This window comes from Mizuhopecten yessoensis, unplaced genomic scaffold, assembly GCF_002113885.1.
Source record: "Mizuhopecten yessoensis strain PY_sf001 unplaced genomic scaffold, ASM211388v2 scaffold10437, whole genome shotgun sequence".
NCBI lineage: Eukaryota > Metazoa > Mollusca > Bivalvia > Pectinida > Pectinidae > Mizuhopecten > Mizuhopecten yessoensis.
In genome coordinates, this window is record NW_018408546.1 from 6,112 (window position 1) to 25,921 (window position 19,810).

The window sequence follows — 19,810 nt, forward strand, 5'->3', positions numbered from 1 at the left end:
GTCAATTTTTCCTTTAAAATGCTACTAGTCCTGAAGGACCCAGTATATTTTGACTTAATTTGGTCTGGAGCATAATCAAACATTGGGTGTGGCCTCCCTTGGGGCAGAGGGGTGGGGGCAAAGAAGGGAAATAGAGGTAAAACCTGGTCTGGAGCATCCTTGGGGTAAAGGAAATCAATTTTGTATAAACAGTGAGTGTGCCCCCTGGGTCAGAGTGGCGGGGCTATATAGGGGTGACATAGCAAGTTCTTCAAAATCCTTCTTCTGAAGAAATGACAGGATTTTGTCCAAATTTAGTATGAAGCACCCTTGGGTAAAAGGGACCAATTTTCTATAATGGTGGGTCCGACCCCCGTTGGGACAGAGGGGCGGGGCCAAATAAGAAAAATAGAAAAATAGCCTCTGTAGGAACGACAGGATTGTGTCCATATTTGGTTTAAAGCATCCTTGGGTGAAAGGAACTTAATTTTGTACCAATCACCATTTCCAGGTGAGCGATACAGACCCTCTTGGCCTCTTGTTCTTTTGTCTTCTGCTCGATTTATCCGCTGCAGCATGTCTTTTGTTTAGGGGTCATTGAAAAAACACAAAAATCTTTTGCTGCTCCCATTACAACATTTTGGGTATTAAATGTTTTCCAGCTGCGTTTTAATAACCTTTTTGTTTCCTAGCGCCTTGCTTCGTGTTTTCTTACCTTCTGCTTTAGTTTTAAACGTTCGACCAAATGGAGAGAGTTTTACAACCTTTTAGCATCCATGGTCATTTAAGGACGTGCCAGGTTTTGGTGGTGCAAGAAAGCCGGAGTCCCCGTAGAAAAAACACCGATATAAGGCCAGAGCGATGTATAATTAACTAGGTAAAATATTCCTGTCGTGACCCCGTTTTTTTTTAATATCAATTTGCAACTCAACAATAAAGCACTGTCGGGTTGGTGGAGACCATTTTGACAGCTCAAAATGTAGTCAATACTTACTAAGCCAGCCATTACTTACTTTACCCCATTGCTTCCATTGATTTTAACAAAAACACGCAGACAGACACAATCTGTAGCAAACTAGTTTATTTTTGTACAATTTGTTTTAATTTACATTTCACAGGAGAGGGATTAGTTGATATCAGATATTAACATTCATGTTCAACGTCATTCACAAAAACAATCCATTGTATGCATTGATTATAAGTTTTTACCTTTCAAATTGTCATAACCTAGGAACAATTTAATGAACAAAGAGAACGTTGTTTACTTCATGTTTGTATCCGTTGCAGCAAAAGGTTTTGAAAATAATTTTTGCATGTACGATTTTGGATATTATTTAACACCTTTTTTACTTTTTTTTTTAAACATATGATAAATGTATTATTTTAGATTGAAATCAGGACCCCGATCGTTCAAAGCATGGCTAGCTGTACAACAAAGATGAACAAGTTTTGCCGAGTATTTTCGTAAGCATATTCGAGACTAAAGCGACCAGATGAAAATAAATTGTAAATATTAAAATTTTAAATTCCCTAGATGTAATATGTTGATGATATTTTTTTTATTATTATATATGAGATTGTATCATTTATGTTGAAATAAAATTATCACAAAACACCGTTTATTCATAAGTAATAAGTTTGTGGTTTCCGAAAATCTTGGAGAAGGTAGAGCAACAGCAAGATAGAAAAATATCACACACAAAATTTAAATAACAAAAACCCAATTCATATACAAAAATGAAAAAAAAGGGGGAAACACTTAATGGATCTATCGGGACAGCTTATATATTTTGTTTACAAAATAACCGTTATATTTCACATCTGACAAGGCAATATAACCCCAAGTGTCTTGGTGAAATTTGAATGCACTATCCACCATGCCAGTTGACCACTCAGGATCGATTGGGAATTCAGATGTACTGCCAGGGTAAGCATTGTCTGACCCCGTTATATCCCCTTTATATAATGTGTTAAAATCCATGCACCTAAGTCTATTAACACTATGATTGCAGATAATTAATATCCGCAATTGGAAACTAGGCCATGATAACGCTTTTAAGTGTAATTTGATATATCGCCGGTAATTAACTATGACTACATATTTTGCTGACTTAACAGGGTAAAGTTAAACTTATACAAAATCTTACCAAAACAAACCAAACACGTTAGAAAAGAGAAAGCAAATCATCGGCTATATAATTATTTCTAATACTTATACATATTGCAAAACCATATGACGGTAAAAAGCGAATAAATTCACACCAACATTCCTCGACGGAAAATTCAGAACATTTAAAATACAAGACTATGTATCGATAAGTATAAGCACGAAACCTACAGAAACCTTTTGAACCCCAAAACAAGCCAACACAAAAACATTAATCAAGTTCAACGTCATTCATAAAAACAAACCATTATTTATTCTGAATATAACTTAGAAAAGATAGAACCCAGGAACAATTTAATGAACCAAAAATACGTTGAAGGTGTTTACTATATGTTTGTATCTGTTGCAGCATCAGGTTTTGAAAATAATTGATGCATGTACAATTTCTGATACTATTAATAACTTTTTCACGTTGTATTTAATAAACATATGAGAAATTACTCTTTTTTTGTTTTATTGAAATCAGGACCCCAATCGTGTACGTACAACTTTTGTTATTATTTTGTAAGCCTATTCAAGAAAAACACTTCATGATCGAAAATATTTGTAAATATTGAAATCATTTTTCGGTCATATGTTAATTCGCTAGAAGTAAAATGTTGATGATAAAAAATTGTTTTAGTTCATATATGTATGAGATAATATTATTCATGTTGAAATAAATTCATCAGAAAAACTGTTTATTCATAAGTGATGAATTTGAGGTTTAAGAAAATGATTGAGATGTTAGCGCTATAGAATCATAGACAAAATACACCAAACAAACTGGATTTAAAAAAAAAACTAAAAAAACTCATATATACAAAATTAAAAAAAAATAAAAGTGGAAACACATACTTTAAAAGAAAAAATAAATAAATCAATTTATCAGGACTGCTTATATACTACTATATTTATTCACAAAAAAAACCGTTATATTTCATATCTTACCAGGCAATATTACCCCGAGTGTATAGGTAAATTTCGAATGCACTTTACAGCGTGACGGTTTACCACCCAGAACCAGTTGGGAATTCAGATGAACTGGCAGAGTAGACATTTTCTGATTTATATCAGCAATTGGAAACCAGGCCATAATAACGCGTTTAAGCGTATTTTTACGCCTCTCCGTTAGATAGCTATGACTTCATATTTTGCTGACTCTACACTTTAAAGTTTAAAGTTTAACACATTAGAAAACAGAAAACAAATCATCTGCTAAATCAATAAATATATCATAATACTTTATAATACTTATACATATTGCAAAACCATATGACAGTAAAAAGGGAATACATTCACACTAACGTTCCTCAACGAAAATTGAGAACACTTAGCATACACGACTTTGTATTATATAACCACGAAAATTAAAAAAACAACAACCGGAATATATGTTTGAAAAGAGCCTACAAAGAAACAAAGACCCCCCCCCCCCCATATATTTATATATCGTATGGTGATGAAACCAGTTCAGTGTCTTCAAACTGATATCTAAATTTCTTCTTTAAAAAAAGAAGCGAATATTTGTTGTTTGCTTTTCTGTCATTTACACTTTTATGAAAAAATGTATTCTTGAATTTTTGAATTTGAACATCTGTAATCATGGCTACTCAGACTTCAGAAAGGTTCCCGTAAGCAATTGTACAGCTGAACCCTATTGATTCCTTGATACTGTAATTCGTTTTGTTTTACAAATTACCATACCTAGCTATCATCATCGACATCTACACCAAGCGTCAGGAAACGCGTCTTTGTAGACTTTTTTGGTGAATTCTCGAAATTCTAGAGGTCACATCCACTTATGTACTCTTGAATAAATCATGACGAATCAAAAGCAAGCTTTAGCTTATTGATTGGTGTCACTGTCCTTAAAAGTTGATACCCGACTATATAGCCGGCCACTGTTACCGTACCGGTGCCGTCCGATTCTTTTGATGTCAATCAAGAGATCAGACTTCTTTATTTCTACCATTTATAAGGTCTTGTATGTCGTCATGACGTATTCCAGAAGTCAGGAAAGGTAAGAGAGCGTAATGTCTTGAGATATCGAAGATGTTAATGTGACGGCATCATGAGTCAAAATTAGTTACACTACATGCAGATCAATGTGTATTTCAAACTGTGTAACTATCCAGTATTTATAGACTAAACAATTCTACAAATATAGAAATATTAAAAATAAAACCTGTACTTTTTAATACGTATGTAACAATTTTGTTAATTCAATTTTCATATGTATCAAGGCCTTTGTTTACATTTTTGTTACTTTAATGATTTTACCACTGTTTGCCAAACATCGAATTATTTTAGCAAAACACTAGGCTTTTACTTGTTTGGTCAGCAGACCAGCTCAGACCAGCATACAAATTGGTATTGAAGTAGTAACATATAAAACAATTTTGTTCAAGGATAACATGGTGCAAAAATCCCCATACCCGTCTCTCCAAGTTCTGCAGGACTTACACATCGATATTTGTAGAGAGCTCCGGATTGCGAATTAATTGTACCTATGTAGAGTTATTAATAATAGTACACGACACACTATGTTATGCAAAACACATTTATCCCAAACATGAAAAAAGACAATTAAAAACACAAGAGAAAATTCAAAATCACAGATGTGATGCGTCTCAGATTTAAAAATATTGTTTCTTAATAACAAATACACATAGACAACAACTTAATACTTATTATGTATACAAACTATAAATTAAACATCTGTAAAAGACATTATAGCTCTCTTCAAGTATTTCTGATGCTTTCGTTGAATAACAAAACCGAATCATCCAGATGGTTTCATGTATAATCTCTCTCATTAAAATTTTACAGCGCAAATAATCAATATATGTATCGCATTGCAGACCTCTCTAACGCTGGTGTTACGTTATGTACGTTTATATCTGTACAATTTAACAAGCGTCTCAACGTTCTCTCACCTGTTCCAATTGCTGTCCTGATTTAATTTAGTGATACACTGTTAGTGGTTGTTCCGTCCCAATGCACTCCAGTCTTAATGATCTCCATCACTGACTGTCGTCCACAGGCTCAGTAAAGCGCATTAGCTCGACACCGAGTGCTTTGAGAATCGGTTTAATTGGCGTTACAACCGCCGAACCATTTGACAAACAGCCGATACCAAGTCCCAAACACCGAAGGTCATCACCTCTTTTGACGAACACGCCTGAACCAGAATCACCTAGAGCAAAGAAAGGCTCGTTTGACACACAACTACTGATTTCAAGCTGTCCTTTCATTTCAAAACGCCTGTCTGTCAATCCAGTAAGTCCGGCTCTTCTTACTGAAATGGGTTCTCTCACGTGGACAAGTGATACATACACTCCTTTTGTTGCGTGTGTTATAGCTCCGAACTTTACTATCTCTTCATTCATTATCGCTGTTGGCTCTGCCTGGTCAGCAGAATCAAATACAGGAAATGTCTTGAAACCTGTAAAAGAAAGTATGTTGTTGATTTATATAACAGTGCAATATTACAGGTTAAGCATACTCTTATATATGTAATACAGTATTCCACATTATCTGTACATAATGCATCGTCCACTGATTAATGTCATGAAACTTTTTTTTAATATTCTGTTTCACATTACTCAAATATTACGTCTTTGTTCATAATTAAAAAATCCGAGATAATTTGCCTGCTGTTTGCAAAATCAGACTGAGATACAACTACTGCACTTGTATGGGAATTAATGTTCTACATAGAAATGAGTTTTAGTATATTGAAGTACTTTAAGCAAATGCATAATTCATTCAATAACAAGGCATCACTTGTCTTCAATATGATTCATCAGTATCGAAATATGTAATGAATGTGTAACTGTATACACGAACAATGTACGTATTGAACGTGCCGCTGCGTTTTAAGACCGACTGGTCCCTTTATCAAGCTATAAATGAGTGAGCGATTAGTATTGTTTACCTTTACAACGACGTGACGGAAATGAACATTTCATATGTCACGCAATATTGGACGTTTGTGTATGAAGTAAAACTTTGATATTAAGGAAGCACTTAACTTCGTTTTTTTATCATCAGCAAATAGACAAATATAACTCCTCGAAAACAAAGTTTACATATTCTAGAAATGAGTACCTATTTCAGCGAGCTGGTTATATCGGACAAAAGCGAACTCTCCCCCTGACGGCATTCTGTCATTCTCGACGGCTACTACTGCGGCATCTACAGTCACACCATCTACTGTTACACCGTATGTGCCGCGATAGGTCCTACCACACTTTGAATCAATATTGATGCTTTTTGAGGGCATGAAGGTATTCAGTGCAGGCTGGTTGACTTGCAGTTGAGTTGGAGTGTTGATTTCATCATAGCTATAACTATCTTCTACTTCCTTGAATCCATAAGCAACATGTGCGCATGTCAAAAATCCGTCGAGAACACCATCCTTTCTGCTGTGTATTTTCACAAACGGACCAATAGTTCCACCCCTACTTTGTCCATCCTCTTCAACGTCGCATTCGCATCCCATCTTTAGTTTAGGATGGAAATGTGAGCTTGGTATTGCTGAATAGGTACGTGGTGCGATTTCAAAGAATCCTTTACGTACATCTGTAAAAACGGCAATACCATCAACCAAAAGCTGATGCGGAAATACATCTTCCTGTATTGGCCTTAATCCTTTTGAGCTACAATATATAACTACAAGGGCTGTTTCTGCCAGCTTCAAGTCTTTGCCTTCTTTTCTGGACTTCAAATGCGAGACTCCCAAGGCATTGATGTTCGAATGTGATTGCATCAGACGCGTGCCATGCATCTCAATTGCTTTATAAGCAGCATATGTAATGCCCTTGCTGTTGTTTGTTTCCAATGACCTCATTTCCGCACTATTTGCTACTCGAGTTCCTTCATCGTTGACGTTTTTGGGGTTTCTGAATAATACTATCATCCCCGCGAACTGCTCCACTCTTCCACGAACAACGTTTGATCCATAAGCCAGGAATACCACTTCTCCTACACTGTTGAATGTTGGCTCAATTCTATAGGAACCTTGTAATTTCACTTTGTCCGCTAATCGCTGTTTTAGCTCCAAAGCAACAGCTTTTTTACAACGGTCATCCAACGTATACTGCGTAAGGCACTTGCCAATATCATTCTCATCTTTCACGGAAGGTAGGAGTAAACTCATAATGTCAGCCTTGTTTAGCTCACATGTTAACTGAAGGAGAGTAGAGGTGTCTGTAGAAGCAACAAGAGATGGATATGTATTACAGAGGTATGAATACATGTCTCTACTTCCAGAACGACAAGCCTTGTGAAGCATGGATTCGTTATCCGCATCTACAATATTAGCAATGTATTGTTGACGCTCCTCTCCTAGTTTTTCGAGCAACACAGATTCTACAGCGATAAAGCAATCCTTATTTCCAGATTTAGCAATGCGAAGAAGACATTCGCTACTGTTCTTTGTTAATAAAGCTGGGAACTTTTCATGAGTTGCAAAACATTTGTCTTTGTCTCCCGATTCACAAGCGTCATACATGTATTTCAAATTCCTGTTTTCAAACGAAACTTGCTCACGTTCAACCGAAGTAGATCCTTTATCGTAATCATGACATTGTTTGGCGACTTGTGCCTGTTGAAATCAAATATCAAAGGATTTGTGATTATGGTGAACATAATACCAAATACATAAAAGTGTATGCAGATAAACATTGAAGGTTGCTGACTGGGATAAATGTTTGAATTTTCTTTGACACACACAAAAAGTGAACGTTCAGACACAAATACAATTTTGTAATATGTTTTATTCTTTTTAATTGCCATCGCTGTTGACAATATATATACAAAATGTGTGGAGTTAACGTCTGCAAAACAGCTAAGGTCATATGAAGACGAAAGCCTGGTGAGAAACTGGAAAGAAAGAGTATGTATTAGAGGAAGTAGAAAAAGATTGCAAGGGGGAGCAGATAAATGAAAGTAATACTAGGAAAACAATAGTGCACGTGCGTTACGATGATACGTCAATTCCCGATTTCGAAACTCAACTGGGTTGTCATCATGACCTATAAGTACGTCATCAACTGAACCTGAAATGCTTAACAGATAATATTAATGTTGATCGTTATTTATGTTTTACAACCAAATGGTTCTGTTCACACACATTGTATTCCTTGATTTATCTGATGCCGATCGAGCAGTCATAAAATTAAGATATACAAAAAAACAGATTGTGTCTTACCTGCGCCATGTCTGTAGATACTGGAAAATTTAAGAAAAACAATTTAACAGAACTTCTAGTTAAATAGTTCATTTGACAACAACCTTTCATAAGAATTAACGATAACGCTGCTGGCAAAGTTGACTGTATTATGAAAATAAAGAGCAATCAATTATCGTATTTGTAATACATGTAAACATCTCGAAGAATATAACAACAATTTATATTCGTAGACGACCCCATTTTAATCAATTCTTTACAAACGATCATACAAACATGACATCATCAGTATTCAATTGAAGTACGACGTCTAATATGTTCTTTCTCCCTAATTTGAATTAATACCGTTTCTTTAAAACTTATGAAAGTGGTAAAAATTACTGAACTTCACAAGTGGGAATGTAAAACCCATTTTGAGTACATGTTTTTGTACTAATTACAGGTATCGTTTGAAAATCAACAATTTTCAGAGTGAACTAACTGGTCGGGGTTATAAGAGAAAATCAAATATTTCATCGTTTCAACATGAAAATGTACACCTATTATTTTATTATAATTTTAAGTTTAACGGGTGATCTGATGAAATAAATTTGGACACCTCCTCGTATCCTATGTAATAATGGTAGTCGCAATAAGGACACGTAAACAATCGTTAAAACACAGGACCTTTACAATTGTAAAAGTATATGTCGGGTGTGTATCTATTATTATTATTATATGACTGTCATTTTCCCCAGTCGTTGATTGGTCAAACACCTCTTATAGGTCTAAATATATTGCAATGTTAAACCGAAACCTTCAGAATCCGTGCATGCGAGGTGAATATAAAAGTCAAAAACCCCGACAGGCGCCTCACAGGTGAATATTACAATCCAGTAACCTGTGCTACAATGTTTGACCAATCAGATGAGCGGATTGTCGTTGCCTCACTGGAGTGAAAATGACAAGCGACAGTGTAAACAAACTCGGCTTGTCAAGATTTGGAACTGTTTCCGATGAGCAACTTAAAACTTTTTTGGTGCAAAAGGACTGAGCTACTGACACGTCCGTTTGTGTATTGCGTTAATATTGGAAAGAAAAAGCAATGGACACAGACTTTGCTAGCTCTACAATGTTCTTCGGTAGATTTATGTGGAAATGACAAATATCAGCGTAGTTTTCTTTTTAGTTTTGGTATCAAGACAGAATACAATCTCGAGTTATTGTTTAAAACATATTCAATTGTAATTGTTTATTCTGAAAAATCCGGACGGATGAGATTTAATAACCGATGAAAATTGTGATTATAAATAATATTTATTTATGCATTGTAAACGAATGTGATGTTTGAAGATACCGTTACACGGTACTGTATTTTTCCCATGAAATGCATATTACTTTTGATAAATACTGAATGTGTTTGATTGAGTTTTCTCCCATTTACTCACATCACGCAGTATGGTGTTTTTGATCTTATTAACAGCTAATATAAGGCCATTTTAATCGCACAGAGACACATATTCTGTGTAGGCAGAATTTCATTACAGGTGCCATACTCACGAAATATGCTTAGTATGGATTGGTGATATACATGGATAAGTTTATAAAAATGTCAGATAATAAAACAGTTATTGATCAGTTTTCAGGTAAATACGAGGATTTATTAACACTCGAAGGAGATATTCCCCTCGGCTGAATTGGTCAATAATTGTATATTATATCATGATATTGGATGAAACGATGCGTGGGCAGACTTTTTTTCCATGATATTTATAAGTGTGAAACATGCGTTAGATAAACTGTAATGGAATACATGGCATGTATAATACGAAACGGATAAGCAAACATGAGGAGGAAACAGGTACTGTGTACTTATCTAAATCCTTCTCATCTCTCTTACTATGAATGACTAGTATTTGACATTACAGGGCATTTAGACAAACGAAGATAAGCACAATATGTGGTAAAGTATATATGGATGTTCCATGAAATAGTCAAAAATCATGTCACTATGAAAACAATTGAGAGGTTTTTCCATTTAATCAAACGTTCAGTTGAGAGAGCTAGTTTCTTTTTTATATGTTAAAAATACTATTAAGTTTTGTCCAACCGGTAACATTTTATTGTTTTGGAATGAACAATTGTTGTTTTGTCCCAAACTAAACCCTCGTATTCCAGAATTGGTCTTATGAAAGAAATGCATATTTTTTGGAGTGATAGTCTGTCAATTTCGAATTTTATTTCACACATTATATTTAACTTTACTGATGCTTTGCCAACTACATGATTAAGGTGCTCAGCCAAGTTTCTGTTCCCAGAGAAATTAATACATGTTTGTGAATGTCAAATTCAATCAAGATAATACCATTCAAACGTGAGAGATGGTGAGCTGGTTTGTTCTTTACTTAATGTCATAATCTCGACTTTTGAGGGCTTTAACTGAATGAGCCAGTTTTGTCCCACTTATGTATTTAATTGCATGATTCAGTTAAAGAACGGGAACCTCGATACCGCGATAATCAATACTTGACTGAAAACGAAAATAGTTATTGAAATAGCAGCCTTAACCTTGTCATCAGTTAAATAACGATTATTGTGGTGTTTGGAAGAATTGTTGAACTTTTTATCAGAATTACACGACTTGCATTTTTCTCTAGCATTAAGAGTATTACTTTTATGGATGTCATTGAATAATTAATCTAAACAAAAATCAGTTTAGAGTGACATAGTATATGCACATATATTACGTTAATGTTTAAAGTTTGCCCTCTATTCTTCTTTCATAGTTCTTTTTTGGCTTTTCGATGGGAAAGCGTTCTTTTATTTATTTTCCTAGTCAGCTCTCTTATTCGATTACATATCCCAGTGGGTTCGTTAGCACAAATGGTTACTATTTTGTTAGGGATACATTAATGAACAATTTTAAGAGCTATGGAAGTAAAGTAACTAACAATTCCATCAATATCATCCCTGTTGGTAATATCATCCCAGTGAATTATGTTGATATTCACTATAATCGCCATCACGGAAAAGCTTTCAGACTTTTTTCTCATTAAAAATATCAGATATAGCGTGTTTATATTGATCAACGAAACATTCACTGACAAAGCAGGTATTTAATACGTTATTACTTGCGCATGTAATGTCTAAATGAGAAGAGAAAGACTCGGTATAACACGTTAGTTCAGATATCATCTGTGCTAATTGTTGATCGGAGAAGGCAATGACCGTAGCAATTCGTGTCACGTACATTTTACTTGAAGTCACTAGTTAGAATTATATTTCTCATATAAGTATTAAAAGCCAAGTCAACATAATATCAAATGTGATCCCATGTAGAAGTTGGAGATATCGGAGGCCCATACAAAGTTCCGCACAAGACTGGTTTGTTAGATATTGACACTCAACCGACACGTATTCAATATTTGGGAATTCTAAATCATCACGTCTGTTAGACAATAATTTGATTTTTACATAGATAGCAGGAATACCGTTTTTACAATTTAATGCCATCTTCCTCCAAGGAGGATTTTCACCAAGTAAGAATAATTTCCCATTGAAAATTGAAAAACAATACCATGTGTTATTGTCCTATATAAACCTAGTAAACGGTATCCCTCCCCGACGGAGAACTGATGACCCGGGGGTACTGAAATTTACCATTTTAATACAGTCCCTGATGATCTTTCTATCCATGCAGAGAAAATGCTGAGTCTGGAGAAGAAGATGTTTGAAATATTGGTTATTTTTTACACTGGGGTCCCGCCCTAGCCCTTGGGGTTGGGGTAGGAATCCCAAGTTTACAATTGTGTAGCCTCATTTACCAAGGATGATTCTGATCAAGACTGAAACAAATCCATTCACTGGCTCTTGAGAAGACCTCAAAAATGTAAAAAGTTTACGCAACACGCACGACTGACGACGCACGACGACGTTCGGAAAACGATCAGAATAGGTCACTTGAGCAAAGGTCAGGTGACTTAAAAACTCCAATTAATGCCATATCACGGTGTTAAACAGACAAATTTGCACTGTATTACTGTCTACATACTATTTGCACTGTGTGCAAATTAACCTAATGTTATTAACAAATAAAAAAAGTCTGATTCAAATAGACGGTAAAAGAATAATGATAGACTATTGTCCAAAGAAAATGTTTGCGTCTTATTTAGTATTTTGACTTTGAATTTATTATAAAATACATCTATTGTATAATTAACCTACCAAGTTGAAAACAAAATTATCCATTTGTTTGTGTTTATGACAGAAAGATGAAATAAAGACAAATTCCATTTCAATAATTGATGCAGTTTGAAAATCATGTCAAGTCACAAAAATCATTTGTACGGAATTAACGCGCTGTTAACGTTAGTTACTAAATATTGTGCTAGAAATAACGATGTGAATTATGTTCAGTTCCCGTTAGTCAATCGACATTTGACTTCACTGTTAGATGAGGTAGGTATTGTTACACATATTGTGCTGGTATTGTTTTTGTATTTGGTTACTGTGCATCAACAATTTCAGTCATTTAAAAATATACAAATAAAAAGATTCACAAAACGGAAGCATATCCAACCTAAAGATGCAAAAAAAACCCAACAACTAACAAACAAACAAAACATAAACGCAAAAACAAAAACCTAAAACCGATTGACAATGTGACAGATATCAAAAATAATACATGTCAAAGTGATATGATATTTATGCTCATTATTGACAAATCATATAGTATAATATTGATCATATCTTTTGAAAAATAAAATATATCCTCAATCGTGACGGCATTGCAGATTTGCGCCAAAGAAAACGTTTTCTATTCCCCAGACATTGGATTTGGTTACATTTCGTCGTTAACGATATCTTGTCATACTCGAAAATGTCTTTAACTTTCAAAGGTAAATCATGTACTTCCCACTGTCTGTTGTCAATAAATCTTTTGCTCTGATGCATATTGTATACCTTTTATCAATTGAAATGGGAAAAATGAGATTAAACAATATCATAATCTATAGAAACATTAAGGATTTTGCTTTTTAAAACTTTCTCTATTCCAATTAGAGTAAATAATTCGGATAAAAACGAATTAATAATTCAATAAAAGAGGATAACTTACTTTCCAATTTCTTTACTTGCGTTTGTCTCATCGCTTAGAAAAGAAAACAATAAGACAGTGAAACTTCTTTCTGTACTATAACATGTTGCTTTACAAACATAAATCAGCTATAAATAACGATGAACACGGAAAAAATAAAAACCATCGGGGAAAAAATTAAATCGCAAATAAGGAGAAGAAATAATTGTAAAATATGAGGTTTGAGGAAACAATGGGTCATGTGTATCAATCAGCATGTCATTGTAACAAAAGCAAAATCCAACATCCCTGTAAAATCCGGGACTTTGTTTGGTATTGTGTTTAGAGATCATAAAATACAGAAACTGATATGTTAACTCCTATCGATAAACTAGGGGTCTTTATTTGTTCTTTTTTCACCCTGTTCTCTTTTACNAAAAAAAAATGGACATAATAAATGGTAAGAAAGAAACACAGACTTATTTCAAAATTGTCAAAAGAATTTAAAAGTGATACCTGTCATGGATGGGGATATCACAGGGAATTAATGACCAGATATAAAATAAGAAAATGAAAACATCTTTTTACAAAATGTTTCGGTGTTATAACCAAAATAGGTAGGATTGGGTTTACTGGACAAACAAAATGGAGCGCAAATTTATTCTCAATCGAGATGTCAATGCAATATGGCACAGAGGATTACGTTTTCAATTCCCGCACATTTGGATGCAGTGACGTTTTTTGTCGTTTTAGATAATTTAGAAATATCATATGTAAAAGTGAATGGTTTTCCTTCAATACGTTTACCGTGCTTCACAATCGTTAAATATAAATCATCTGCAATAATCGAGCAATTATATTGATATTAACCGATAAACCATTTAATTGCCGCTGTCAGTTGTAAAACAGGGAAAGCATGATGCATTTAATCAGTTTAGATAAAAACGATGATTAAACAAATCCTTATCAAAAGAAATATTCAATGTTTTACAGTATCATTAAATTATTAAGTCAATATGATTTGGATAAAAAATATATATTACAATAAAACGGAATACTTACTTTCTATTTCCAATTCTGCAATCATTTTCTTTCGTTTCTCAACTTTGGAAAGAAAACAATAAGATAAAATAAAAACTTGACACTACACTACGGTGTTATGAAGACATAAACCAACTGTGAATAGCAGTGAACACAGAAAAATAAAACCCATCTTGAAGTATTTAAATAGCAAGTAAAAAGGAAGAAACATTGTTAATTGAGGAATAGATATGATTCTTTAAAATCTTATCAGGTTTGAGGTACTTGTATGTCTGGTGTATCTGTGACAGCCCTGTAAAATCAGCGATCTGGTTGGTTCCATTATATATGGGATATCAAAAGAAACCGGACGGGATATGCTGCCCCTATTGCAAAACATGGGATCTCTATCTTTCTGTTCTCCTTACCCCTCTCGTTCGGTTTGACCGTTACTGAAGTCAAAAATAAATGAATTTGTTTGAAAAAAAATTATTTTAATTTTCGTTTATCAAACAACATCTGTCCTCAATGTTAGATTAAAAATATGAGGGAAATGTTAAGGTCGCGCGCACCTTGAATGGACGGTTAAAACAACGCTCCGCCAAAAAGTACTTTTAACGTAAGTTCTGGTATAGATTATCATTACATTTTCATCATGGAGACTTAAGAAAGTATTTTCTCTACGATACCTTTCTTTCCAGCATATCCAACTGAAGGAAATGTGTATTTTATATTTTTTTCGATACACAGACTGACGCTACTCACGCGCGGTGACCACTACTTACCATGCATTTATATAGACGTGTACCATAGCTAGGCGCTTGCCGGTATAGTGTGTATATATCTACTGTTTCACCATATAGACAAGTATGTGTCCGAGTAAGGCGAAGACTGTGACCGAAAGTTTGGATGATTTATCAAAACAAATTGAAAACACTATTACAAAGGACTATCTTAACTCTATTGTGGCAAAGTTAAAGGACGAACTTCAGGCGGATTCACCGGGAGAACGAAGAAATTATTCATTCACTTAAAATGAGAATTAACTCATTCGAGTCTGAGAACGAGGACCTGAGGGAAAAAGGTCACCATCCTTGAACAGAGAGTAATATATTCCGAGGAATTCATCAGCGACCTTGGGTAGCACTATAACGACCTTGAGCAGCATGGTCGTTATAATTCGATCCGGATTAATGGACTGCCCGACCCTTCTGAACGAGAATCAGTGGAGGATTGTGTTAGCAAGATCGTGGACTTTGTCAATACTCGTCTGAAAGTGGCCCTACGATCAGACGACATTGACATCGCACATAGACTGGGGACAATTATTCGTTGTGCTGAAAAACGAACGTAAAAAAGAAACTGTTTCACGACACACAACTCACTGCAAAATATCTTGAAAATGACGCCACCTTTGGCTACAGAAGGAATTAAGTGCATACACTAGAGCGGTTGACAGTGACTTTGGCTGTAATGCATCGTTGACCAGTGCTAAAAGTGAGTTTTCGTTTTCGTAGTTACTTTTTGGAGGATTTTGGATTTTAATGTTTTTCAAATTCGCTTTTATAAAGTCCTATCGGAATATATGTTTTCCATGTGAAGGTTAGTCTCTTGATATAAAAATATGTTAAATAACATTACGACTTACTTTATTTTGAAAACAAATGTACGTCCTAAATATGGTTCGTGCATTTTTCGATACCTAGTCTTTCTCAGTATTTTTGGACACGGTAGCTCTATTTATCTAAAAGTCTTTTGATCAATTTGCTTACCTTATTCAAATTAAATATGTTGTACTAGGATATTTCGTCCTGGAACTATTACTCACATCTAAGAGAATGAGTTTTCTGTGTACGGAAAATCTAGCTGTTGATACATTATTTTTATATCTTGCGTTCACGCACTAAACATAAACAAATATTTCTGCATTGAAAAAAATACCTGTTCCATGTTTGGTGATCGGTGTGGTATAGTTTTATGTGTTTCCTGGTTTGGTTTTATTTTACCTATTTATACCAATGGTTTGGTTTTTCGCAACTAGTATGTGGATTTTATTGTGGTGCTGCTTTTTTTCAAATGCTATTTCTGAAATATAAAAAAAAAATCCAGATATACAATGCCGAATCTTATAGGCGTTACTATATCCTGCAGACTTCCTGTGTACTTTCCGGTATATTGCAAGACCTAGCATGCAAGGTGTGAACATTTTTCTCTTTTCTCTTTAAGTGTGAGTATGTTAGTGGTTATCGACTCTAGACCTCAAACATATAATTACAATAAGTATATATTATAATCCTAAGTTGTATGTGAATAACCGTAGCGACTAAACAAAGAGTTCAAAGAATTGCTATCACATCAAGTACTAACTGACATTGTACATGTCGGCATCAACAGTATACCTTGATTTGTGTCCTTCATCGTGCCGAAGATTATACATAGGCGCATTGTCGAGGAAAAGTTCGTGATTAAAAGGTTGTGGTTTTTTTTATCTTAAAACTATCAGATAAGCAAAGTGGCATGTTACATCAAGATACAAGATACAAGAATCGATATTTACGTTGAATATATGTCAAAGTAAACATAAGTTCTCAGGAGCTTGTATTTCGACAAACATTTATATATATAAATGGTAAAACATTGTAGCAGTGTAAAGGCAAACAACACATTTTATCATGAGATAACTACGTTAAAAGGATTAAGATAAAGATGCTAAACAATCATGCTGTACAAAATTTGGCACTAAAACAACTTACTTAGTAAAACTTAAAAAGCTGTCTAGAGGGCAGGTGATTGGGACAGACCCTACCTAACAGCCCTCTGGACACTGCTGTACATATTTTTTAAACATAGCGTTTGTTTGTAACCTCGAAAACGGGTTTGGTAGCCGTTAATATTGGGAGACGTTCATACCGTGCATGCAAGCTGAAATTAACAAATCATTTGTTTACAATTACAAGTCATCATTTTCATGAAATTATCCAAATAAATAATATCTGTATATCAAAATAAACATCAGGTTTGGTTTAGTATTGTTTAATGTACGTCTTATCAACAGCTATACATGGCCATTTAAGGACGGCCTCCCCCATTTCCGAGATGCATGTGTGTGGTGAGTTTGTGTATAATTAATTTGTGTTTTGGGAGCCTGTGGCATGTTCATGTTTGTCTCCTTGTGATAGCGCAGGACTGATGCTGACTGTATAGTGTAATTTCACTGGAGCATACTGCTAAAGACACATCTTATTTTACAATCGAACCTCGTTATTTCACCATCTTCGATAGCCAAGGGTTAATAATTTAAATTTGTTCCATTCAACCTTGACGGAATGAGCCTTGTGTTTAATTCCATTCCCTTGTCACCTAGCAGAGACACTTTACTAGCAAAACTTTAAACTTTCAAGATTATTTCAGCACTGGTTGCCTATGTATTTCCCTTGGTTATCATTTATAGTTACAATATGGCCAATTATCTCTACCAACTGATCAAGTACAGAAAATGTTTCAGTACTGTCCTCCTTTGTTTTTAGCTCACCTGTTCGGGCCATGTTAGCTTATGCCGTACTAAAAAAAAGTTTCCTTATTAAAATGACCTTGACCTACCTTTAAGGCCACAGGGGTCAAATATGTTCAGAAATTCAAACAACAATATCTTTTGGACTAGAGTCATGACACCTGGGTATGTTATGCAGACCAGCAGTGCAAATCGTTTTCTTTGTTACAGTAATGAGGTCAAAGGTCAACTTTAAGTGCTAGTCGGGGTGCAAATGTCAACGTGGGTTAAACGTTTTAACAATCTTCTTCTCAAGTTCCATATGGCCCAGGATCATACTATTTGGCCAGTAGGTACCAGGAATAGAGTGCTATAAAGTGTCCTTTTTAAAATGACATTGACCTACTTTCAAGATCAAAGGAGTCAAAAATGTTAAAACAATTCAAACGACGATATCCTAAGAACCATTTGGTCTAGAGTCATGATAATTTAGTATGTTATGTAGACCTGCAGTGTGAACCTTTTTCTTTATCAAAGTAATGAGCTCAAATGTCAACTTTAAATGCTAGCCGGAGTCAAAGGTCAACGTGGGTTAAAAGCTTTAAAATTACAATTTCACACTCATATTTCAATAAACAATATCTTAAGAAGCGTTTTAGGGATGTTAAAATGTCTTGTGTTCTAGTTACTAAGATTGGTCTGAAGTTGCCTATATGTCAGTTTCATGTAACAAAAGAAACAGGTGAGCGATACAGGCCCTCTTGGCCTCTTGTTTTACATAAATCATGACATAGTCGACAAGGCAAGTTGGTACTGGGCACCGCCATTATTATTTACATGCACAGGGACTTGGTATTAATTTCTAACCCTCAGTTCACATATATGAGTAGTATATAGTGTATGACATACAAGTCCCTGTGTCAGGTGCAATAATCTGAAAGCTTAGAGAACAAGGCTAAATCTGCTAAGGTTGAATACATGAATATGTGAATACAAAATGAATGGCTATAGCAAAGATATGTAAAATTATGAAGGAAGTCAATTTTATTCGAATTACCTGACGTTATTTTCAAAATAACTTCAGTCCACCTGTATTTCCGCACTGTTCTCTGTATAAGGAATAGGAATCAGTTTTTGGGGTTGTATAAATCCTCGCTACCACTTTTAAGTCATATGTATCAGAAAGGTCTACCAAATATCTGATTCTTTGACAACTTACTACAAATATATAGCAGGAGTTGAGCTTTATATATCCACTGCACGACACTTCATATTATTTGTTGACATTTTTCTGCTACAATTCATGGAGTTTCCTCAAAAGATGCTGATAACCGAAAAGAGTCTGAAACCTTAATCATATCTTTTAGAATACTGTGTTTAAAAAAAAGGCTATACATGTATCTCTTAGATCCACTAAACATCAACAAACAACATGTAAACCCTTCATTCCCTAAACCTGTGATTAAAAGGATTGAAAAAAAAATCTGTTCAACAGTCATATTTACAGTGGTGTTCAGATCCATTAATACATAAGTTGACATAAAATTGTACTGCAGTATTTTTTGGTCTGATTTTTGACAGCTAAATAAGTCTCACCAAGGGTCATTGGCATGTCAGAAGTTGAAGTTGAAGTAGCCAAAGTTATTTGACTTTGGTGTAGATCATCCTAAAAATGGCAGAAATTCAGGGCTGGATTTTCACGAACTTGAAGAGTTGAGCCCCTTTGTTTGCTTTCCTATACATCTTATTCTGGCAGTTTATCATTCATATTTTTATTTTTCCATTTGTTATGCACTTCATATACATCTGATGAGAATGAGAGATATTTAGAAATGCACAAAATTCACCAAGAAAGCTGAGTTACAAAAGGCAAAAAGGTGAAACTTTACACCATGCAGGCCAGGTTTGAACATTTTACTGTAATGT

General features: G+C 34.6%; 1 protein-coding gene across 1 annotated transcript in view; it reads right to left on the reverse strand.

The window, feature by feature from the left end:
* Window positions 1-1,042: 1,042 nt before the first annotated feature.
* Window positions 1,043-19,810, reverse strand: part of LOC110460562 — a 45,049-nt gene continuing 26,281 nt past the window's right edge. The window contains exons 6-10 of the mRNA XM_021513536.1: window positions 14,437-14,478; window positions 13,417-13,449; window positions 8,343-8,362; window positions 6,239-7,736; window positions 1,043-5,573 (exon numbers count right to left, since the gene is read on the reverse strand). Coding sequence (XP_021369211.1) covers window positions 5,152-5,573; window positions 6,239-7,736; window positions 8,343-8,362; window positions 13,417-13,449; window positions 14,437-14,478 — 2,015 coding nt within the window. The 3' untranslated portion in view covers window positions 1,043-5,151. The remainder of the gene's footprint in view (window positions 5,574-6,238; window positions 7,737-8,342; window positions 8,363-13,416; window positions 13,450-14,436; window positions 14,479-19,810) is intronic.